The 25,665-nt window shown below is 28.8% G+C and overlaps 2 protein-coding genes and 1 long non-coding RNA gene across 3 annotated transcripts in view; 2 read left to right on the forward strand and 1 right to left on the reverse strand.

Moving 5' to 3' along the window:
• LOC113799389 (uncharacterized) overlaps positions 1-25,665 on the reverse strand; it is a 61,182-nt gene that overhangs the window by 29,528 nt on the left and 5,989 nt on the right. Inside the window, exon 2 of the mRNA XM_075820671.1 lies at positions 22,669-24,801. Within this exon, the coding sequence (XP_075676786.1) occupies positions 22,669-24,499 (1,831 nt within the window). The 5' untranslated portion in view covers positions 24,500-24,801. The remainder of the gene's footprint in view (positions 1-22,668; positions 24,802-25,665) is intronic.
• On the forward strand, positions 2,718-3,960 carry LOC142645145 (uncharacterized). Its single transcript, XM_075820675.1, has one exon. The coding sequence runs from the start codon at positions 2,790-2,792 to the stop codon at positions 3,852-3,854; it is 1,065 nt and encodes a 354-aa protein (XP_075676790.1). The 5' UTR covers positions 2,718-2,789; the 3' UTR covers positions 3,855-3,960.
• LOC142645148 (uncharacterized) lies at positions 6,546-8,418 on the forward strand. The gene is made up of 2 exons (XR_012846324.1): positions 6,546-7,168; positions 7,246-8,418. It is a non-coding gene; the product is annotated as an uncharacterized LOC142645148 (long non-coding RNA).

Genomic DNA, 25,665 nt, shown 5'->3' on the forward strand with positions numbered 1-25,665 from the left:
TTTTGACAACATTAATCATACATGATGTAGGAAGAAGACGTAGAAAAAAATTAACACATCACAAGTGATCAAGGTAAACGAAAAGCGAATATATTCTTATTATCGAAAAATCAAAAAGAATCTTTTTCATTTATTATGAGCAAAATATATACCTCATAAATGAAAATTCACAATCTTTTCCTGTTTTTTAATTTATTAATATCATAATAATAATGTTTCAATGGTGGTGGTTTTATTATCACATCGTTATCATCACCATCATCATAATCATTATTATTCATATTCATCAAATGTTTAGTTGGTAGGTCAAAATTTTACAAGGAATTTTTTTCTTGCAAAATATCATCATCATCATTATAAAGTGGTTAATGAGAAACCATTGAATAACATCCACAAAAAAAAAAGTAATGGTATATGGACAATGATAATGTAATGATCATCATAACGATCAAAAATATTAATGTTATTCTCTCTATGATAGATTGAACAAATAAATTTAAAAAACTATTAACATTTTTCTATTAAATTCAATGATAATGATGATGATGAGTTAGAGATCCAAAAGTTTTTCTATCATATACATTTATTCATCATCCAAAAGTGTGTTTTCCAATGAAAAGTTTTTCACACACACAAAAACACTCTATCGCTTAACTTTTCATCATTTTTTGTATGGAACAACATCCACTTTTGAAATGTTTTGATGACAATTTAATTGTTGTTAACTGAAACAAACGATGATGATAGTAATTTCTTCATTTTTTGTTGTTGTTGTTGTTGTTGGTCAATCTGTCATCATTTCAAGGATTGTTTTATTTTCTCAGTAATTTAATATAAAAACAACAACAATTTGTTTCGATTTTTCTTTTGAAGGAAAAATTCTATAAAATCAACAAGAACAAAAAAAAGTCAAATGAAACAAAACAAACAGTGAAAATCAATTTTCAAAACAAAATTCTAAAAATACTAACTTCATCAAACACACAAGTAAGTTATTAGGAAGTACGCAATGGAAAAAAAACATGAACCAAGATGTCAAAAGAAAAGGAATTAAAAATCATCCCTGAAACAAAAAATGAAACAAAATTTCAATTTTTAATTCCAGCATTTCCCCACCATATTACTTCAAAAAAAAACGATGGACATTATCATCAACATTGCACGATTTCATCATCACCATAGAAAAAAAAACTTGTTTTGATAATTTCGAAAAAAAATTTTTCTTGTAGTGTTTCCAGGATTCATTTAAAAGAATATAATAATATAAAACAAAACATTAAACAAAACAGCCAAAGTTAATGACACATAAGTAAGTGATAATGGACAATGGGGAAAGAGAGACAGAGCGAAAAACCATAAGTTTCATCATTAAAATAATAATAATAATAAATGATGATTATGATGAAATTTTGTTGTTGTTGTTGCTGTGTCTGGTTCCATCAATACAGGATGAAAATGAAAATTTTCAACTATAAAATCCAAAAACAGATAAACAAACCTGGCCAAAAATTCAATGCAGTGAAGTTGACTTTTTTGGAAGATCAAAACAAATCTGCAATCTGAATGGAAAAATCAACAAAAAAATACTCCTTTATGAAAAATTATTTCATCAGTTTTCGTTTGTTGTCATGGGAATTCAAAATGGATAGATAGGAAAAATAAGAGGGAGCGAGAACGTCGAAATATATGATCATCATATCATTCATTAAAGCCCCAAAAAAAATAAATATTACGTGATAACAATCATACTTGATGATGATGATGATAATGACAACCAGGGTCGATGGTTTTGAAGATTTATGGCAATGAAATAAATCTTCATGAAAATGTTCTCAATTCAATGGACAATAACAATAACTGAAATTGCAAAACAAAACAAAAATTCCCTTCACCCCATCAATAATTTTCATTTTTTGTTGGTTTCCTCATTTGGTAAATAAATCTTTTGTTGATTAATTTATTATTTATTTTCATTTTTATATGATGATGATGATATTCGAAGATTCGAGGCCGTTAACCAGATGAAAAAACAAATGAAAAGATAAAGAAATGAAATAAAAAACCATGATGGTAATAAACAAAGTGATATTGTAAAGTGATTTTTTTTTCATTCAGTATGTGTGGGTGGGTGGTATATGCGACGATAGTCAAAATGATTGATTCCATATAATAAAAAAAATGAATTCAAAAATGAATGAATAAATAAATAAGAAAAAAACCATCAATGTTTAAAAATGAAAGAAAAAAAATTGATTGGAAAAACGATATAGACGATAATGATGATGATAATGATGATGTCACGTTTTCATAGAAAATTCAAGCTGGAAAAAAACAGCGGACCAAAAGAGAATCATTAGAATTTTGCTGAAAACAAGAACCACAATCATATCTTTTCCAAAAATATTAATCTTTGATCTCAATTTTGTTGTTGTTGTTGTTTTGTCGACCATTTTGTTTTTATTGTGTCATCATTATCATTGCACAATTTTGAACAAATTCAGAATCATTAGTATGGTTTTGTTGTTGAAACGATGACCTTGCATTTTTTTTCCTGCAAGGAAATAAAATAAATTTGATTACGAAAAAAAACAACAACAACAACAATTTTAATTGAAAATAAGGAAAAAAGAAAAGCTTAATTAAATTCGTTTTTCGTTTGATTTAATAAACTTTTTTCTTCAACAAAGATAAAAAAAATGTTTTTAAAAATTCAATTCCAAAACGAACTTATAAATTCATTTCTTGAATTCGATTCGATTCGGTTATTGTTATTATTAGTTAAAAAAATTATGATTCAAACAAAAACTCGAATATTAAGAAAAATAGAATCATCAATTCGGGTGAAAAAAACACCTGAACCAACAACAACAACATTACGAGCAATGATTGAAAGGAAAGGTTTGTCCAGCAATAGTAGTATTATTAGTAATCTCGGTAAACATAAATCATCAACATCATCATCATTGTTATCAATGTCATTTTTACCGACAACTGAAACGGATACACCAAGTCGTCATATTTGTTGTCGATGTAAACATCAACGTGGTGCACATATTGTTCCATCAACAACAATAACAAATCAAACAACAGCAACAAGAAAAGATGAACAAATAATACAATCAATTAATGATGGTCGAATGACATTACATTCATTTTTATTATTATCACCACATATACAGGGACGTATTAGACGTGAATGGTTGAAACGTAATAAAAATAATGAAACCGAAAATAATGATGGTGATGAACGAATTTCATCGTTATCAAATATATTAAATATAACTACTAAACGATCAGCATTATCACAATCGAAAAAATCATTGGAAAAAATTATTAATCCTAAACAAGAAACAAACATTCAAAAAAAGGAAAAACATTCAAAAATGAATATTGGTAAAAAAAATCTGACAATTAAGAAAAAAATTAAAACAAGAATTCCGATTGCTAAATCAAGATTTTCAATGGCATTTGATGAATCATTATTTGATCAAATTCAAAATGAAATTATTAATGATGATGATGATGATGAAATGAATCTAACATCGATTATTACTTCAAAAAGTAATGTTCATCATCATTCATATAATTTACGACGTAATACAGGTAAACAAGCAAATAATGATCCAAAATTACAACCAAGTAGTAAAATAGATTTTCGATTACCAAAGACAAAAACAACTAAAACAAAATATCGTCAATTACGAATGACTAAAACTAAATTAAACATCCTAAACGATAACAATCATAGTTTAATAACAACAAAAAGTAAACAAACAACAACAACAAAACCGAAAATTACACGAGTAAAAACATCACAAGTAATTACCAAACGATTTAAAACAAAAATATTTTAAAATAGACAAAATAGATAGACTCGTATGTTGTTAGATTAAAATGTTTTTTTCAACTGATGAATAAATATCCAAGAATATATTCAATTAAATGATTCATTTTTTCTTCCGAATGAAATAGAAAACTTTTAAATTCCAAGATTTTCTAAATGATTATCTTCTTTTTTCATCATAATCATTCAAGATTGATGATAACGATTACGATCATCATTATTATGACAACAGCAAAAAAAAAACAAACAAACAAATCTTAAATGAAACCAAAAGAGAAAAAAATGGCTATTGAAAAAGAAAACAAGAAAATTAATTGCCTTAGACTTTAGCGTCATTAGCATTATAGCAGCATTATTATTATTTAGTTTATTTTATCCCAATTCACATTGACATTTTGTGATATAATAATAATTCTACAGTTTTCATCATCAGATTGGCTCAATACTTTTGTTTTTGTTTTCATAAAAAAAAGCAATGTTATGATATTTTTGTTTTGTTTTGTTTTGTTTCATTTATTTTATTTCAATTCTGAAATGATGTGGGTAACTGTGATGATGATGATGATGATAGAAAGAAAACATCAACAATAAGAATTGAATGAAAAGAAAAGAAAAACTTAAAGACCAAGAATGATTCTTGCTGTACATTCATTCATTCATTCTCTCACTTTCTAGATCCTGGTACTTCCGTTCTATTTTATTTATTCTTTTCATTCGTCAAGTCTAGTTTAAAAATACCCCCCTTCCAAATCTGGAAATAGAAAGTGAAAAACAGCCAATAATAACATTGAGAGGGATAGGGATAAGATGAGGGGTGAAAAGAACCAACAAAGAGAAAAAAACAACACCGTGATTCAGAATCAAATACAGAAAAAAAACTTTAAAAATAAAAATCCATTTTAACTTAACGACAAAAAAAAAAAGAATTGGTTGGTCATCGTTACATTCTATGCTTTCATCATCATCATCATCAACATCATTTATAGGCAAGTGAACCATGAACAAACACGATAAAGTGGTTTTTTGTTCTCGAAATCTTTTTCATTGGTCCAATCATAATCTTGAATTGGGTATCTTAAAATGTATATTTCTTCATTTGTTTTTTTTGGGGGGAAGGATAAAATTCATTCAAAATTTTCATTACAATTGGAATAATGAAAACAAAAAGAAGTAAGAAGAAACACCCACACATTTTTTCTTTACTGTTTGCTTATTAACAACAACAACAAGAACTTATATTTTGTTGAAAAGAAATAAAGCAAAAAAACGATAAAGGTGTATCCATAAAAGAATAGAAATTAAATACAAAGGCCACACATCCCCCTTACATTTCTATTTTATCTAATGAAAATCCACATTAGCAATTTCGTTTTTCGTTTTTTATTTTATTTTGGGTAAAAGAAATAATCTTGACAAACAAACAAACAACAACAATCTAATATGACAGGCAAAAATTGCCAGGAAAAAAAGAAGATGAGAAAAAGAGAAAATTACCGGGAAAACATATCAACAATGTTGATGGCCTTAATTAATTATAATCAAAATTAAAGTCTTCGTTTGCAGGCGAAAACGAAAAACGAAAAAAAGCTAAAATGAGAAAGAAACGAAAAAGAACCATATCAAACGAAATGGAAAGGAATGAATGAAATGAAATGAAATGAAATGAAATAACAAAAAAAAACTTTGTTACTTTAGGAAAGAATTTGTTTTCTATTGAAGAAGAATATTCTTATGATGATGATGATGATGATGATGAGAAAAGAGTGATGAGTGAATTAATTATCACATTCAACATACACACACAGAGACACAATAAAAATGCAATTGAAAAAAATAAAGAAAGAAATATTAGCTAAAAAGTAAAAGTAAAAAAAAAAGAAAAATCAAAATAAGAAGGAAAAAGTTCGAAGTTCGAGAAAAATCAATCGTATTGAATTTTCTCACAGAAATGTATGACAAAATTCTTTAGCATTTTCCTATTACAAACACACGAACATAACATAACATGGCTACAAAATGTTTACAATGTGATAAATGATGATACTTGATGAAAAAAGAAATTTTTTACAAGTAGATATTAGTTTAGATGTACCTTGTTGTTGTTTGGTTGTTGTAATAATATTTTGGTCGGTGGTGGTGGTTATCAAAATTAAAAATTTATATACTGGAAAATTTTATTTATTTATACAACATCATTCGTATGTGTTCGTATTGGTTGTTATCAGGAATATTATTAAAGCGGTAAAAAAAAACACCATAACGACTCTTGAAATTTTTTGTTTCATTTTCGAATATTTGAAGTATGTGGTCGGCGGCAAGCATTATCGATGTGAAAAACTGAGAAAAAAAAAATAAAAATAAACCGACAAAGCGTTATGGAAGTGGATCGGATAATTTAACCCATTCTTTCAACAACAAAAACAACAACAACAATTTTTCATCATCATAGTTTAGGGAATCATATTTAAATAGGGAAAAACAAAAAGAGTTAAAAAAAAGACAACCGGAACAACAGAAAATATTCAAAAGCATCATGACAATTGAATAATTCTGTGTGTGTAAATATCTCCAGAGACATATTCTCGGGCCATAAAAAAAATTTTTGGATCAGAAAAAAATGATCATCATCATCATCATTAGGATGAAGATGAATTTTTTTTCCATCACCATCTTGGTAATCTCATAGGATAGGATTAATCATCGTCATCATTTATGACAGAAAATCCATCTTTTGAACGATAAAAAAAAATTCCAATTCTCTCTTATTTCACATCTTTTTCTTTTGGTTCTACACTTGAAAATTGGAATTATAATGAAAGCAACACAGCATTATCATATTTTAAACCGAATCTAATTTGGGAAATTTTCCGAGAATCGAAAATGATGATGGTGAAGAAAAAAATTCCCATGAATTGAGCTAAGATGAAACTTTTTTAAGCAACAACAAAAAAAACGCAATAAATTGAATTTGAAATTAGATAAACAAAACAAAAAAGTGGCAAAATTCATAAATTATCAACAGGTTTTTCAAAAAAAAATAATCGAATAAAGTTTTTTTAAAATTGAATTTTAAAATGAAAAAAAACCCAAAATGGTTTTTGAAGAAATGAAATATTGAATTGAATTGCTGCAAATTCATAATTCATTTGGATCGATTTTTTTTCTCTTTTGGCCGACAAAAAACCAACCAACAAAGTGACAATTATTGAATTTTGTTTTTGACTTGGCTCTTGGTTCACAGAAACATAGTTACAACAAGCAACAACAAAAAAAAACATCCAGAATTTTAACACGAGGGGAAATGGATGCATCAACCGAAAAATGGTTAGTTATATGTCAGCCAAATAGATTATAATAATAATGATAACTCATTCTGCTAATAATTTTTTTTTTTGCCATAGACCGGACATGGATCATTAACTTGTATCGTTTATTTTTTGTTTGGTTCCGAAATTTTCACCACCACCACCACCAACAGCAACATTGCTCATAATTGTATTGTGCGTGTTTTTCTTTCTTTCCTGGTCATTCGTGATTCGAGATTGATTTTTGATTTTTGTTGTTGTTGTTTACCATCATAGAGAATCCTATAGAACCACTACTACCCAATTTAGGAACAAACAAAACAGGAAAGTGATTGTAAGCTGTCCAGCCGCGAAAATTGTTAAAGATGATGATGATGATGATGATGGTTGATGAAATGAATGGTTGTATTGTACGTTTGAAAATGAAATTGAAAATGAACGAAAAACGGAACAACAACCAAAAAATCTAATGGGCCGTTTTTTTTGTTCGTTTCATGTGAAAAAAAATCAATGCAGCAGCATTCTATTGGGATGAAACAAAAATGAAAAATCATTGAAGCGAAATTTTTCGGAAATTTTTTTTTATTTTGTTTTTCTCAAAATTAAAATCATTTTCCCGCATCACCCATCACCACCACCACCACCATCATAATCAACTATTATTTGACCATGGCTATAGTCACCAGGATTTGATCGTCAAACAAAGAGATGGAAGAAATGAAAACAAAACAAAAAAAAATGATCAAATATTTGATCAAGCAATATCGACAAAACAAAACAATTTAATTTAAATGAAAAATAATGAAAGTAATTTTCAAAAAAAATTCAAGTCAAAACAAAACAAAAAAATTATCAACAAACATCATATCCACCCATGCAATAATGAACAATTTGATTTTGTTAAGAAGCAAAAACAAAACAAAACGAAATATATTGAAAAATGTGAATTTTTTTCAAAGAAAACAAAAAATCACCGATCCTGATCAAATACAAACAACAAAAAAATAAAGGGATACCGTTTTTTTTTTGAAAAATATATCATCATCATCAATCCAAAATGTAATTAGATTTTTTTTCAAGCAACAAAAACAACAACAACAATGAAATGATGTAGAAATAGAATTCGAATGTTGAATCGAAATAGGCAATGAGTAGGAGTATGAACAGGATGAGGAGGTTAACCTACTCGAAAGCAATTAAAGTTTTTTTTTCTTTATATCAAACAACGAATGATGGATGAGTTTTTGGCCAAGTTTTTCATTCAAACAACAGCAAGAACAAAAACAACGTTTACCAAAATCAAAATTCGATTGGTTTTAGAGAGAGAGAGAGAAAAAACAGGATCAGGAAATCTTCCTATTGAAAAAAAATTCAAAAAAAAAAAGAAATTGAAAAATGAAAAATTAATTCCAACAAAACATTCGAAATTTTTGTTGTTGTTGTTCAAAGTTCAATCAGCTTATCCAGAAAAAAAAATCCTCATCATAAGGTTTGTCATTTTGTTTGACAATAATAATAATATAATGTTGACAATGTTTTTTCTCTATCTATCCACCCACCCCCCAAATTCACAATGACAGTGATTGGAAAAGAAAAATACGAACAAATGAATGAACGAATGTATAGGACGCGACAATAGGAATAAATATGTTTTTTTCCCCCATTTCATCCATTATTCGATCAATCATTTAAATTCGTGAGCTTTAAAGATTTGTGTGAGAATAAAATTGATTTGAATCATTTTGTTTTTTCAGGAAAAAAACAACCCTCAATCATAACCTATTTTCTTTTCTTTTTTTAGATAATTATTTTACGAAAGCTAAAAAAGATGAAATTTACAGAATGAAATTTGCTATAAAGGCGGAACAACAGACAACAACAGCAAAAAACAACTGAAAGAAAAGAAATGTTTTTATTTTCCACTTCATCATCATTATCCTTGGATATGAAGATGATAAGAAATAAAGATTTTCCTAAATTTACAAATCGAAATCAAACAACAACAACAACAACAAAATTCTGGCTAAATTAGACATTCAAAAACAACAGAAAAAACAAATTCCATAGTTGCAAGAAACAAAAAAATGATGTCATTTCATTTCGTGACACTTATAAACATGCATTATGAAGAAAGACAAAGAGAGGGCCTGAAAAAAATGAAAAAAAAATCCATTTTGGCTGTTTTTGTGAATGAATGAATGAACCAAGAGAAAAAAAATACCAGAAAACAACATTTATGTGTTTTTTTCTGGTCTCTGTATATTTTCATATGGCGAAAAAAAAACAAGCAAAGAAGAAAAAAAAACATTAAGTTAATTTCTTTATATGTGTATATGGATGGTAATGTCATCAATGTTATCCAGCACACAGCAAATATTCTGCATGCCTATGGTTTGATTATCATCATTATTATCATCATCATCATTAGACATTAATATGACCCCATAGAGAATGCAGAGAGGGCAGCAGAAAAAATTTCCCATTTTTTAGATCAAGAATATTCTTTTTTTTGCATATTGGTAACTAGCCAAAAAATAATAATATGCATCCCAGAAAAAATAAAACACATTCAGTTTACAAAAATCCAACAAACAAGCAATACTCCGAAAAAATATAAATAAATTCAGTTTGCAATCATCACGTTGTTGATTGATTTCTCCGCATAATTTTCTTGCAAGATGAAAAATTTGAACAAAAAAATGTTTTTCTCAATTCATTTTGAAATGAAATCAAGAGTGGAAAAAACAAAACAAAAATCATTGCAAAACAATGGACACAAAAAATTCATTGGAAAAACCAAACAAATAAATCGATAAGTGAATGTTGTGGATAAAAATTGAAATTCAAACTGCGAAAAAATTTTTAAAACAGAAATTTTCCTGATCACCATACTTCGATTGGCAGAAAAATTCTTGCCATTTTTGTATTATATGAAACAAAACAACAACAAAAAAAAATATTATCAAGAATTTAATGTTCAACATTAAATGAACAACAAAACCAAACCAAACCAAACTAAACTACATTTTCTTCCAATGGCAATATCCATGAACCATATCGTCCAATAATGCAGGATTATTATTATTATTATGAAAGAAAAACTAAGAAAAAAAACGGGCATCATAATCAACAACAAAAACAAAAAATCCGTTCATGAATTTCAATCGAAAACCAATATCAAAAAAATACAGGCCGTACACATATCTGTTTTTTGAAAAACTAAAGCATATTTTCCATAGATTACTTTCATTCTGTGTGTGTGTGTGTGTGTTTAAATCGATTCTACGTTATTATTATTTGAGTGTTGGAAAAAAATGTGTGAAAAGAAAAAATCGGACAAAGAACAAAGAATTTTCTTAAGCATTTATTTATTCTGGGTTTTTTTTTGTGTGTAAAATAAGGGCAAAAAAAATGTGAATATTGGCAAACGACGACGACGACGATGATCATCATCATTATCTACTCTATTCGATGGTTATTTTATTGATTTAGTGGTAAAAAAAATGAATTCTTTCAAATGAAAAAAAAATACTGTAGTTCAATGAATCAAGTGTGGGGTAAACAAACAAATAAAAGAATCACAAATCACAGAAGGATTTTAAAGTTTTTTTTTCCTGTTTTATTGTAGGCGTATATATTATTTAGGTTTGTTTATGGCAGGCAAATATTTTCATTTGTAAGATTTATTTTCATATTTTTTCTGAAAAAAAACAAATAAATATTCTATTTTTGTTTTGTTTTTTAAATGTTGAATATTTTTCATGTTAATAACAATTTGCATGCACATCATAAACGTCAATAGTAGTTGTCTTTATATCAATATTTTTTTGCATTGAATTTCAATCATTCCTTGTGGGTATTTTAACGCTTGATATAATTCAGTATGTATGCGTGTGTGTGTGTGTGTGTGTGTATTTGACATTGTTCCATGAGAGAATCAATGAGACAATTGTTCTGCATTGAAAACAACAACAACAACAAAATGGAAAAAAAACATGAACAGAATGATTGAACGACATTTTTGAATTTGACGTTGAATTCTTCATTTTCAACATCACCATCATCATCATCATTTTTGTTTATCAGTCAGTTAAAATAGTGCACAAAAAAAAAGATTTTGCGGTTATATAAAAAGGCGTTCTATAAAAAAAGTATAGCATGATATATTGAAAGCTCAATCAAACAACAACAACAACAAAAAACGAAAGAATGGAATTTTTGAAAAACCAAACCAAAATAAAAACCAGAGTTGATTTTGAATGAAAATGACAACAAAATACCCCCCAAAATGATGATGATAAATTCAAGAATCAGAGAGGTGGGGAGATGTACAAGAAGAAGGAAAAAACTGAACAAAAAAAAGTTAAAATGGAACTCGATCGACAATTCAAATCACATAGACATTAATACAGGAATCATTTTTGCATCTATCATTCTCTTTTTTCTCTCTTTTCATACATCGGAATCGGTGTTCAATGACTCGTTTGGAATCAAACAACAACAAAACGTCTTTGATATGATCGTCAAAATAAAAGAAAAAAAAATCGAATAAAATGTTTGATAACAAACACATTCTTATATATTCGTAAGTGTTGAGTGGATGGATGGATGGATGGTAAAGGTTTTTTTTTGTTCACCCGAAATATATCTGTAGATAAAATTTATCTGTAGATAGAGAAGGCTGAAAAAAAATGTTAAAGAAGTTAAATGAAATGAAATGAATGGAATCAATCAAATTGAATGGAAATTGAATTGATTTTTTTTTTTGCTTTTTCAATGTTTTCTTTCTATAAACATGACATTTCGATTACCTTGGTTTTTCAACAGAAAAAAATAAATAAATAAATATTTAAATGAATTCAGTTCATTTATTTAAATATATAGAATTCATTCAGAATATTCATAATCAGGAAAGAAAAAAATTGATTATCACCATCATCATCATGTTTATGAAATATGAATTGAAAGTCAAAAACTATAAACAAATGAATGAATGAATGAGAGAGAAAGAAAAAAAATCAATCATTAATGAATTTTCCGTTTGTTTGTTAAAAAAAAATTCTGTATAAAGAATTCTCATATACACAATGGATATTTGTGAGAAAGAGAGAGATAATAAGAGAAATAATAATAATTTCAATTCAAACACATTTCCAATGAATCTACATTTCATTATTTTATTTTTTTTGTCTTGCAAAAACAATAGAATAACATTGCTCAACAACAATTGTTGTTTGGAAACAATTGAACAAAAAAAAAAGCTGAAATTCTTCATTAAAAACAATGAGTGAACAATGAATGGTTCATAACCATACAACGAACAACAACAAAAAAAACCTAATTATTTGAATTATTAGTTTAATTCATCATTTAATCAAAAGTTTTTTCCCGTTCCGTTTTTTTTTGTTCTTTCTGTTATAAAGTTATTGTTGTTGTTGTTGGCTTCAACAACTTTTTTTTTCGTCAAATATGTTTGCTCAACGATATAATGTTTGAATTGAATGGGAAAAAACAATTCATTCAACAACAACAACATGAAAAAAGGGTTGTGTGAAATAGGAAATAAATGAATAATGTTCATTTTTGATCAGTCATCATTATTATTATTGTTGTTGTTGTTGTTGTTAAACAATTTCTGTACTGAAGATGATCATTGACAGAATTTTTTTTTCAAATGAAAAGCGTTGGTAGAAAAAAAAATGAATGAATTTCATACAGATCCAGATAATAATTATGTTTCAGGAAAGAAAAAATCATTTTAGTTGACTTTTTTCTCGTAGGAAAATATTTCCCAGTGAAAAAAAAAGTTTCGTAGAAACATTTCTGGTTACTAAATAAACCTGTTTATCACGATGGCTGCCAGGCTTTTCTTTTATCCTATCAATTTATTTTTGGAATCGAATCAAAAGAATTCAATCCAAAATATCCAATTTTTCAATGAACAAACGAAAAAACAAAAAATTGAATTTAGATTTGAATATTTTTTTCCATTTCACTTTTATTATTATCGTGTTTGTCATCGATATACTTGAAAAAAAGTTTCAAATCTCGTAATCAAGCTTTCTGAACAAACAAACAGAGCGAAACTGAATAGAGAGAAAAAAATGAAAAATTTAACTTCCAATAAAAAGAAAAACTTTTTTCCTGTTGAATGAATAACGAACTGAAACCAGAAAATAAGAATTATGCGTACAAAAATTCTCAAGATATCAGGAAAAAAAATGGTGTGAAAAAAGTATTTTCTGATCAAGATATCGACTATGGTGAAAAACAAAAGCTGAAAAAAAAGAAACTATTAAAAAAACTAAACAAAAAGGGAGAATCTAGTATAAAATTGTTGATCAATGATTAATTGTGTCAATTTTTACTTGTTTTATTTTTTTGGTAACCAAACAAAATTCGTGAAAATAAAAATCAAGCAAATCGGATATTATTCACAAACATTCATTCAGATATTTGTATAAGATTATAGAATTTTGTTTTTTTTAAAAAAACAAGCAAACTAATTGGACTTTATTCGCTCGATTAGGTTTTTCTTCTTCTTCTTCTTTACTTGGAATATTATTTGCTTTTTTGTAAGAGATTTTTTTTTTTTTTGTTTTTCATTTTAAAAACAAAAAAACATTTATTCAACTATTTATGAAAATGAGAAATGTTTTTTCGCTTTGATTATCGTTTGGATATACACTTGAAATGGATTTTTTCCTGTGAAAAAAAATTCAGTTTTTTTTGATCATTCATAATGCTTCCAATGAAAAAAGAGACGAAAAATGTGCGCTTCACTGTAATGCATTTTTTTGTTTTGAAAATTCAAGCCAATTTTCCAATTACGATTCTTTCATTCATTCAAATTAAAATCTTCAATTCAATTTTTTTCGAGAAGGAAAAAATGACCATTGAAATCTACAACAATGATGATGAATCTTTGTTTTGTTTTTTTTGCAAAGTTAACGACTTTTAACGATACTGATGACAAACAAAGAATATTATGAAAAATATATGAATAGTTAGCATATATTTTTCAACCGAATAAATAAAAATAAACAATGCTCGAGGCATTCTCAATAAATTTTTGGTTTCGGTTTTGCCGACACAAAAAATAAGACGATTTTTCAAACGATTGAATAGAAAAAAAAGATGAAACGAAAACGAAGAAAAAAAAACAATATTTCACGAATGGATGCCAACAACAGCAAAACAAAACAAAAAAAACTTGGTAGAAAAAACTGATCAAACAAAATTATAATCCTCTCTTTCTCACACACAAAAAAAAGTATCCGAAGAAAAAAAAACAGCCAACAACAACAATTTTAAAAAGCAAATATTCTCAGTAATTCAATGTTTGGTTTGGTTACAATTCTTAATGAATTGAAATTTTGTATTCTGTTTTGTTGGGAAAATAAGAAAATTCTTTCCAATCTATTTTGTTTGGCCAATTAAAAAAAAGAAAAAGAGTCAACTAAAAAAAAGGACGGAAATTGAAACATAAAATTCAATGACAATTTTTCAAAAATGTTTTTTAAATCGGGCAATAAAAGAAAAACTGAAACATCCAACTATTTTCACACACCCACTCCTACATACACCCAATCCAGATCAGAAACAAGCTTCTTTTATTCTGTAAAAAAAAACTAAAAACGGAAATTTGTTTTTTTTTCGACTTTATTTTTGCTTGTTCATTTTTTGTTGTTGTTGTTGTTACAATCTATATACCCGAATCTTGTTTTTTTTTCTACTTGAAAAAAATGAAACATTTTTCTTTGGATGTTATTTGATGTTATTGGACAAAAACCTTGTTTGAAAAGGCTTTCTGATCGAAATGCACGAAAACTTTAATTGTAAAAGGTTTCATTTATTTGAAGTTAATAATTAATTTAAAAAATACAAAGTCGATAGAAAATTGTGTTGTTGTTGTTGTTGAAAACAATAATAATGTATGTTGTTGTTGATAGCATGACCTGACATGATACGTGTTTTGTATGTGTATGCATGTGAAAAAGGTGAGGTCGAAGTGGAATGTTTGTGGCCTTTTATATGATGTGACATCAAGTTTTTGGCGCGTTTTTACTTGTTTTTACCATATGACATTGATGTTAGCGCCATCCAATATTTTTGAATTTTTCCAGGCTATTTTGACAAGTTCGGCTGCAATTCCTCCCCCCTCGAATGGGTAGAGGCCCGATTTTTTGCAAAGATGGACAGCTAATTCGTACAATATTGTTCTGAAATTTTCACTATTTAATTCTTTTCGCCATACAATTCCGTATAATGCACGTTTTGTAGATTTAATTAATGCTTCCCACGGTTTGGCTTTGTTGATTTGACATATTGTACATTTGTTTATTAACTTTTTTACCATTTGTCGAAGCTTTGGAGTAAAGTATGTTTCCCGGAATTCGCACATTGTTCGATATAATGATCCATGGCCAATGTTCTGATGAATTTTAGTCACCAATGCTTCTAAAAACGAACTTTTGGGAATGAAGATTGGATTTTTGCAATCAAAATCAAGATCTGAATTATCCAATCTTGTATTGCACCGAATTACACAATTGTCGTCCAAATAAACGTTAGGAAATTTGTTGATTTCGTCTATGAAATATTGTTGATTCAAACGAATGAGCATTGTTAATGGATCTAAAGATTGATCCGTTATTTGACAGATATGTTGCTTTGCCAATTCAATCCATTTTTCATAAGTGAGCGATTGATTAATGATGATATCACTTTGTATTTTGTTTGATATGTTGATTAAAGGTGATGAACATTGATTTGTTTCACTATAGATTTCTTGCAATAATTCAATATTGAGCACCTGAATATCCATCAATTGTTCAGGGCTTGCACCTCGAGTTAGAAAATCACTCGGGTTTCTTTTACCGGCTACCCAATGAATTGCATCGATTTTATTTCGAATATTATAAAGATGCACGGCAACACATTGAGGATATTTGTTGATATCATTAGTCAATCGTTGAACATTTACTTTTGAATCAGAAACAAGGATGGTTTTGTTGATTTGTATCATTGACTCAATAGGGAGATCATGGTTTTCGGTAAGACACCCGACCACCATTGATTTAGCATCATCGGTCTGACCATGAACGATATAACCGAGAGATGTTTTTCCAATTATTAAAGAGCCGAAATTCTTATCCATTGCAAGAACTTTAAGACGATTGATGTCGCTGTTGCCGAAAAGTATATCTGTTGGAATATTTTCATCGATAAAGTCGATATTGAATACTTTATTAACGTAGCTTTGAATCATTGTCGGTAATACGTTGAATTTGATATGACGTACTGTATCGTCGATTGATTAATTTAATTTCAGTGATGTTGCCATCTCGATCTGGTAATTTGATGATAGTGAAATGATGACCGATGAGACGTCCATGATGACCACCATACCCGTTGATTCGAATGGGTACAGATTTGAACTTTGGTAAATTCAATAACTTCACCAACTTGTTTGAGATGAACGATAATTCGGAACCTCCGTCGAAAATGACTCGGGTTTTGATGTTGTTAATTTTGGTAGTCAACGTTTGTAGATATTGAGATGATCCGCCGGTTTTTGCTAATGCTGTATTGACCGATTGATTTTCAATAATTGTCTCTGATGATGGATTCGATGAAGATGATGATTGTGATGTACCGACAGATGATGATGATGATGTCGATGGTGTGGTACTTTGATTGGTGCGACAAAGAAATGTAATGTGATTTCCTTTGCACTTATGACAGCTGTAGGTTCTGTTGCATTCACGTGATCCGTGATTCTTGTTTGTACATTTGAAACATCTTCTCTCTTTTTCAGCACTTCAAATTTCTCATCGACTGATGTTGGACACAAGCTGTGGCGATGATGTTGTTGACAAAAAATACACGTTAGATTTGAATCGTTTGATGATGAAGTGACAAGTGTTTTATGCGACTCTAGTGGTCGATTGATTTTGTTGTTGACGTTGCTAGTCGTCACTTGGTTGATTAAAATATCGGTGGTGGTAATCTTTCGAAAATACTCTTCCACGTTTGCCAATGTTATATATTCCTGCTCGTTGGAATTGTCAGTTTGTTGAAAAGCTCGTCGTCTGTGTTCGACATCCATTTTGTTCAACACGTGGCTGAGGATCGTTCGTGCATCGCCTTCATTTAGTTTTATCGACCGGACGTTCAACAATAAATCGTAGTATTTGGCATACAAGCTCGGCCCAGCATCCAAGCGCAGATACGGTAATGAATATATTTTACTTGTTAATTCCTTAATAATGATCGCCGGTGAACCATAAAATTTATCGAGAATGTTGAATATAGTTGCGAAATTCGGATTTTCACGTTGATTCCTTATTCGAGTCTGTGCTTCTAACGGTAATGCACTGAATAAACGTCGAAATTTAGAGTTTGCCGTTGGAATCAATGTATTGTTGACAATTAATTCAAGGGCAGCATCTTTGAATTCTGGCCATTGAATAGCTGAACCGTTGAATTTAGGCATATCTTCAGCTTTGACTTTCATTGGATGACCATGGTTTAGAACGTTGTTGATCGGTGGTGATTGACTTGTTGATATTGGTGATAGCCGCAATAATGGTTGAATATTTTGCATGGATCTGTTTGCGACTACAATACTATTGTTTGCAATATTATCTGGCGTTGGTGAACGATTTAAATTCGCATTTGCTGTTGAACCAGATAATGGTGTGGATGATCGGTTGGAGCCCACGTTGGCTTCCGGATTCATTGATATTGGTGTTGATGGTGCTAAGCTAGATGAATCTAGTTTTGCCTGTAATTTGCAAATAAGACCAAAAGCTGCAGAAAATGTGGTTGTCATTTTGTTCAACTCATTGATTGCTTGTTGGCATTGATTGAATAAAATTGAAGATGAAATATTTTGAGATGTTTGATCATCGATTTGAACGTATAGATTAATGAATTTCAATATTTGGTTCAGTTTGTCCATGTGAACATTGTCATCAATAACATTATGTTCTTCTAGTTCAAGGATGATATCTTCGTAGTCCGAATATAGCGATGATGCTGTATCTATTTCAGGCATAGTGCCAAGTACGCTTAGCTGATTGAACATTTTTGTGATTTTTGTACGATATATTTTTCGTTGTGCCACAAGATCGTCGACCGAAAATTGAATATCTGGATCGTCCGACATGATATAAAACAGTAAGACGATATTTGTTACGAATGATGAAACGATAATTGATGTTACCAATTAGACGATGGTTACTGAAAATGATGAACGATAATTGACGCCCACCAATGACACGATGATTGATGTAAACAATTAGATGATGACTAATGTAAACAACGGATGATGCTTGACGCAAACCAATGAAACAATGATAGTTGATATAAACAATGGATGATGCTCGACGCAAACCAATGAAACGATAATTGTTGTTACAAACGATGAACGATAATTGATGTTAACAATTAGACGATGATTACTGCAAATGAACGATTATTGACGCCCACCAATGACACGATGATTAATGTAAACAATGGATGATGCTCGACGCAAACCAATGAAACGATAATTGATGTAGACAATGGACGATGCTTGACGCAAACCAATGAAACGATAATGATAGTAAACAATGGATGTTGCTTGACGCAAACCAATGAAACGATAATGATAGTAAACAATGGATGTTGCTTGACGCAAACCAATGAAACGATAATGGATATAAACAATGGGTGATGCTTGACGCAAACCAATGAAACGATAATCTATGTAAACAATGGACGATGCTTGACGCACACCAATGAAACGATAATGGACGATGCTTGACGCAAGCCAATGAAACGACGATAGTTGATATAGACAATGGATGATGCTCGGCGCAAACCAATGAAACGATAATGGAAGATGCTTGACGCAAACCGATGAAACGATAATTGATGTAGACAATGGACGATGCTTGACGCAACCCAATGAAACGATAATTGATGTAACAAAGGATGATGCTCGACGCAAACCAATGAAACGATAATGGAAGATGCTTGACGCAAACCAATGAAACGATGATAGTTGATATAAACAATGGATGATGCTCGGCGCAAACCAATGAAACAATGATAGTTGTTACAAAACGATGTTTGACTGCACGTATGTGTTTTCCAAATATAGATAAACGAGGATTACGACCAACGTTGTACCAATAACGATTTGAACGAGATATACGAATCTTGCGTTCGATGTTGAAGCTGAACGAGACGTTTGAGTCTTGCGTTCGACGATGATAAATGGAAAAGACACAATGGTGGATTCTAATCGAATTGGACAAAAACCTTGTTTGAAAAGGCTTTCTGATCGAAATGCACGAAAACTTTAATTGTAAAAGGTTTCATTTATTTGAAGTTAATAATTAATTTAAAAAATACAAAGTCGATAGAAAATTGTGTTGTTGTTGTTGTTGAAAACAATAATAATGTATGTTGTTGTTGATAGCATGACCTGACATGATACGTGTTTTGTATGTGTATGCATGTGAAAAAGGTGAGGTCGAAGTGGAATGTTTGTGGCCTTTTATATGATGTGACATCAAGTTTTTGGCGCGTTTTTACTTGTTTTTACCATATGACATTGATGTTAGCGCCATCCAATATTTTTGAATTTTTCCAGGCTATTTTGACAAGTTCGGCTGCAGTTATTATTTTTTTGTTGTTGTTGTTGTTGTCGTTCACTAAACACAGTTATTGATGATGCCAATTTAGACGAAGAAAAAAAAATGTATTTTACATAGAACAACAACAAGAAGAAGAAGAAGAAGAAGTAAGATTTATATTTATATTCATTGAAAAAAAACTTGCAAACATTTTGTTCATTTTATGAAAGAAATACGGATGTACATCATCATCATCATCATAGCATCAACAGAGAAAAGAGGATCATCATTATCATCGTTATTTTTTTTTCTACAAAGTCAAAGACTGCAACGAAAATTTGATGCAAACAACATACAAATAATCATTTTTTTATTCTAAGTAAATAATAATGTGGTAGTTGAATTTTGTTGTTGTTTTCCTGGCTACACCGATGATGATGATAATGTCTTGACAATGTTCGTGTTCAAATGGCAAAAATTCTTTCTTTTTCTTCATATTCGAATCATCAATTTATATTTAATTGAATAAATTTAAAGGAAACTTGAATAAAAAAAGAAAGCAAAGAAAAAAAGCAAACGGACATGATTTTTTTGCAGAAGAAAAAATAAACTTCTGAACCTTTTGTTTTCTCTCCTCGTATTCACAATAATCATTATTATGTATTTGAAAATAAATGTGGTTGTTTGTTTTATTCATTCATTTGGGTAAGAAGATTTCAATGAATATTTCATATTTGATCAACTAACAACAACAGCAAAAACGATGTGAAGAAATTGTTAGACAAAAATGTCGTGCATATTTTTTTTCCATTCATCAAAACATTTTGTAATCAAAAATTATAATGAACAAAGTTCCTTTTTTTCCATCTGATCATCATCATCATCAACATCACTAATTATAATTAAATTCCAAACAACAACAACAAAAAAAAAACATGAACCAGAAAAAATATATCAATGTCATGAATGGAATTTTAGCGTGAAAATGAATCATTTTTTTTTGATTCATTTTGTTTTCGCAAAAGAATAACATCATAATTGAATGACAGCCAAAAACTGAATCGAAACAAAATGTTTATGGTTGTTGTTGTTGTTTGACAAATTCAAGCGAAAAAATTATGTCATCGAAAAATTATTCATTGTAGCAGCAGCAGCAGCAGCAAAAAAAACATCATATCATAGGGAATGACCAGACGATAGTTTAGAAGAAAAAAAATTTAAACTTTCCAACTGCAACAACAACAAAACATCTGGATCATTTCACAGAATTAGTGTGGAACAACAAAAAGATTAACGGTATGAATTTTTTCGTTAGAAAAAAGAAAATATTCAAAAATGTATCATTTGGTCATCAACAAAACATATGATGCTCGAATGCATACAACAACAACAACGATTAATGGTTCTTACAGAACCAGGAAAAAAACAAACAACAAAAAACTAATCAAACAAAAATTTGAAAACTTTCTTGAAATGATGATTACAATAAACAAACAAACAAACAAAATTCCCATTGGATCAATTTAGAAAAAAAATGAAATTGAGAATTTTTTTCGGAGTTCATTTTTCTTGTCGAGACGAGAAGAAAAATAAAACATCCACAATGGCACACACACATCTAGTGAATAAATTTTTCCATTTTTGATTGACAAACTTTAAAAAATGTGGATAATAAAAACGAATGAATAAGAAATCTTTCGATAAAATAGAAAAGTGAAAACATCAACATTTCAATGAATGAATCAATCCATATATCGTAAATAAATAATCAAATTATATTCAAATCAAATTTTCCATCCAACTATATCGAGAGAAAAAAAAATGAATTTGAACGGTTATCAACCAGAATTTCTATTCAACAAGACATGTGGTTTCAATGATGATGATGATGATCATAATAATAACAATAATAATGATGGTGATGATGATGATGATTATAAATCAGAAATAAACGAAATCTTATTCATTTCTTGATGGATAGCATGGATTAAATATCGGGAGAAAATTCGGCAAGGAAGCAGAAAATTACTGTTTGTTTTTTCTTTGCATTGAAATTGACTTATTTATTTATTCATAATAGTTATCAGTGGTTGCCAAACGAATCGATAAATACTTAATCCGAAAGAATAAAAAAAAATCCATATTTAGAAGCAATTTTTCTCTTCACCATAATAATTATTAGCTTATGAATATAAATATCATCATCATCATATGATGATAATTAAAAACAAAGGTCCATTAAATTGTCCAACGAAGAAAAGAATTATGATCAAGATGATTTGGAGTGAGGGCAAGACAACAGCAAAAAAATCCCTTATCAAAATAAGATTTTAGCATTAATTTTCTGCCATACACACACTTGATTGTAACCCCATAGAAAAAAATAAAATGAAAGACTAAGATTGGAAAAAAAGGATTAGTATAACGAGGCAAATGTTATTTTATTTTTTTTGTTCCATCTATAATATTTTTTATGTAAAGATTGAGCATTAAAAAAAAGGAAATCTTTATATGAACAATATGCAGACATGTGAATATTTCTTCATTATTATCATAAATAATATGGATGAAGAGAGAGTGATTTTTTTTGTTCGTTTTCCATTTTTATTTAAAGAATTTTTCCTTCCTTTTTATCACGAATAAATGGGGAGAAAAATGGGTCCAGACAGTATTTGACAAGAAACCAAAATGTGGTAGATGCAATCCTAATCCTTTGCAATTATTTTGTCAAAAATTTTCATGATCAACCAAAAAATAAATAAAAATCGTTACAATTTTAATTAATTTTAACTAATTATAATTTTTATTTTTTTTAAATAAAACTTTTTAATTTATGATTAATTGAAAACTACAAGTTTTACTAAATGACAATTTAAAAAAAAACAATTACCAAACGATGATGTTGATGTTGATTTTAATTTTCGATTTTGTTGTTGCTGTTGTTGTTGTCGTTGTCGTTGATAAAGACGATGTTGATAATATTGTTCAAACGGGACATAAATATTTAGATAAAGACAATCTTCACTTTGATTACTTAAAAATGGAATCTGTCTTTGTAGACGTTCATAATGACGTGGTGAAATATGTAATTTTTGTTGAAGCTCAGATGAATCGATTGTTGATGATGATGATAAATTCATTGATGAAAATGGTAATGATTGTGGACAGACTGGTGATAGATGATTAGCTTGACGTACACCACGCCAATGAACAGGTGCTACTGGTGGCATAAAACGTAAATTACCTGATGGTGGTGTAGCATATGGTACGCCTAGAAAGGCTTCAACTGGTGTTAATGTTATAATTGGTGTTGGTATCGATGAAGATGATGATGAATTATTGTGATTTTGATTGGCTGACGGTGATGATGTGGAAGAAGTACTTGTAGATTTTTCATTATCACTATCATCGTCATCATCATTGTAACGAACAAATGTAATGACAATACCTTGTAATGCACCATATTTTGTTTGTACTGTTCGTGGACTATGCATTACATAATCAACATTATCATTTATGAATGAATGTTGCTGTTGTTGTTGATGTTGTTGATTTTGTCCATTATCATCATCAAAATCTTCTTCGGATGAAGATTTTACCTGTCGACGAATCGGTTGATTTGATGATGATGATGATGATGATTCAAATTTAGGCACATCATCACTATCAACAATAACCATTATATCATCATCATCATCATCGATATTAACAGTTAAATCATCACTATTGATAGGATCAAGACCAACTAGATCGATATCGATTGAATCAGATAAATCATTACGTTTTGATGTTTTGATCGATGGATTTTCTATCTGTTGTGACCAACCAAAATCAACATTTTCTTTACTTAAATATACATTTGTATCGGATGTTGATGAATTGAACATCATCATTAGATTGGGAATCACTGTTGTTGTTGTATTGATATGATTTGACAAAATAATTGTAGATGAGGATGGTGATAAAACATTATTATTATTATTATCAATTTGTAACGACGAAACTGAAGTTGTCGATAAAGATATATTATTATTATCACTTTGAAATCTTTGATGATTAGTAATTGATGTTAAAGTGGATGATGATGATGATGATGTTGAAAAAACCAAACCAAAACAATAAAACACAACTAACAATGATAATAATAAATATTGATATTGAATCAATCGAAATGGTTTTGGCCTCATATTCGTTAATGAATGTTGAAATTTTTGATAAAAAACTGAATAATTATTTAGTAAAGTTAAATAATTATTTAAAATTGCAAATTTTAAATCAATAAAAAATAATGAATATTGTTGTTGTTGTTGTTGTTGTTGTCGATGAATGGACGGAAATCGGAAGAAATCATCGGAAATGAATGATGATGATGATGATGACAAGATAAATTGTTGTTTTAAATTTGAGTGCTGTAACTGATGATGATCATCATCATTATCATCCTTATCATGTACAATAATATTATTATGGAAAAAGTTTTCTTTATAATGATAATAATTCATTGAATTGAGGCTTTGATTCTGTTGTTGTTTTTGTTGTTGTTGTTGTTGTTGATAATCGTTATTATTATCATTCGAATCAATTAAATGGCACAATGATAGGCCAGAATTTTTTTCATTATTTATTGCCATAGTTTTGTGACAATGACAAATGGAATTGGTCAATAACATTGAATTTTTTCGTTGTTGTTGTTGTTGTTGCCGTTTCTTTTTTGTTTTCATTTTAAGTATTTGTTTTTGCTTTTTTCAATTTAGTTTTGTTGCTTTCACAAATTCGTTGTATTCGGAAAAAAACAGGAGAAATAATTATAAATCTTTTACGATGTTGTGCGGATCCTGTTCTTTTTTTTCAATTTAAAGACAAAAATGAATTCAATTTTTTCGTTGGTTGTTGGTTCTGAAAAGCGAATGTCATTTACTTTCATCTGACATTTTGGTACATTTTTGCTAATAGAATTTGATCGCAAATCAATCAATCAATCAATTTTTTTTTTTAAATTTGTCGATAAATTGCCATTGAAAATCTATATTTTTTTTTAAAAAATGGATTAAGATATGAATGAATAAAATGAATGAAACAAACAAACAAAAAAAGTATTAAAAATTCATATACCACACACACACAAACAATATTCTCATGAACTTATTGTTTTTTCTAGTCTTCCTATTATTATAGGCTATGAAAATTGAAAAGTTTTTTTAAATTTTTTTTGAAAAACTATAAAAAAAGAGAAAGTAAAGAATTCGATACTTGTTTTCGGTTTTACATCATCCAATGATTACGTAAACAAAAAACAAAAACAAAAAAATTGGGAATGAACCCTAAAAACATAAACTTTTAAAAACTTGATCTTTTAACACACAAGAAAACAAAACAAAACCCAAAACTAAACAAGCAACAGCAAAAAAAAAAAGTAAAGTAAACGTTTGTTTTGGGTCTGTTGTGTGTGTGTGTGTTTGTGTTAAATTCTATTGAATTATTCATTAACTTGATCGGATGAAAAAAAAAACCTTTTAGCCTATCCAAATGATGATAAAATTCAATTCATTTCGATGCAAAACAGAAGGAAAAAAAAAGAACAAAGAATTTGAATTTTTTTTTCTGAAAAAATATTTTAACCAATGGCTATTGGAAATTTTAACAATATTAATTTGCATGTATTTCATTATGGTATTTTATCATTTGGTCCATTTTAAATTGAATTTTTTGTTTTGTTCAATATGGTCACCTGTGTGGCTGTCTGTGAGTTACTTTGGAAATACCCGTAGGAAAAATTTTACAAAATTTTTGCAAAAAGCAAAAAAAGAGAATACAGGGGAAATGATGGTAGAGTGGAATATGATGATTCATTTTGTCATAATCAATTCAATAATCCTATGCATTTTTT

Source organism: Dermatophagoides pteronyssinus, unplaced genomic scaffold (genome assembly GCF_027571235.1).
Source record: "Dermatophagoides pteronyssinus isolate colony J.1.1.1.1 unplaced genomic scaffold, Derpt_VIB-CSIC_2022.12 sq0007, whole genome shotgun sequence".
Taxonomy (NCBI): domain Eukaryota; kingdom Metazoa; phylum Arthropoda; class Arachnida; order Sarcoptiformes; family Pyroglyphidae; genus Dermatophagoides; species Dermatophagoides pteronyssinus.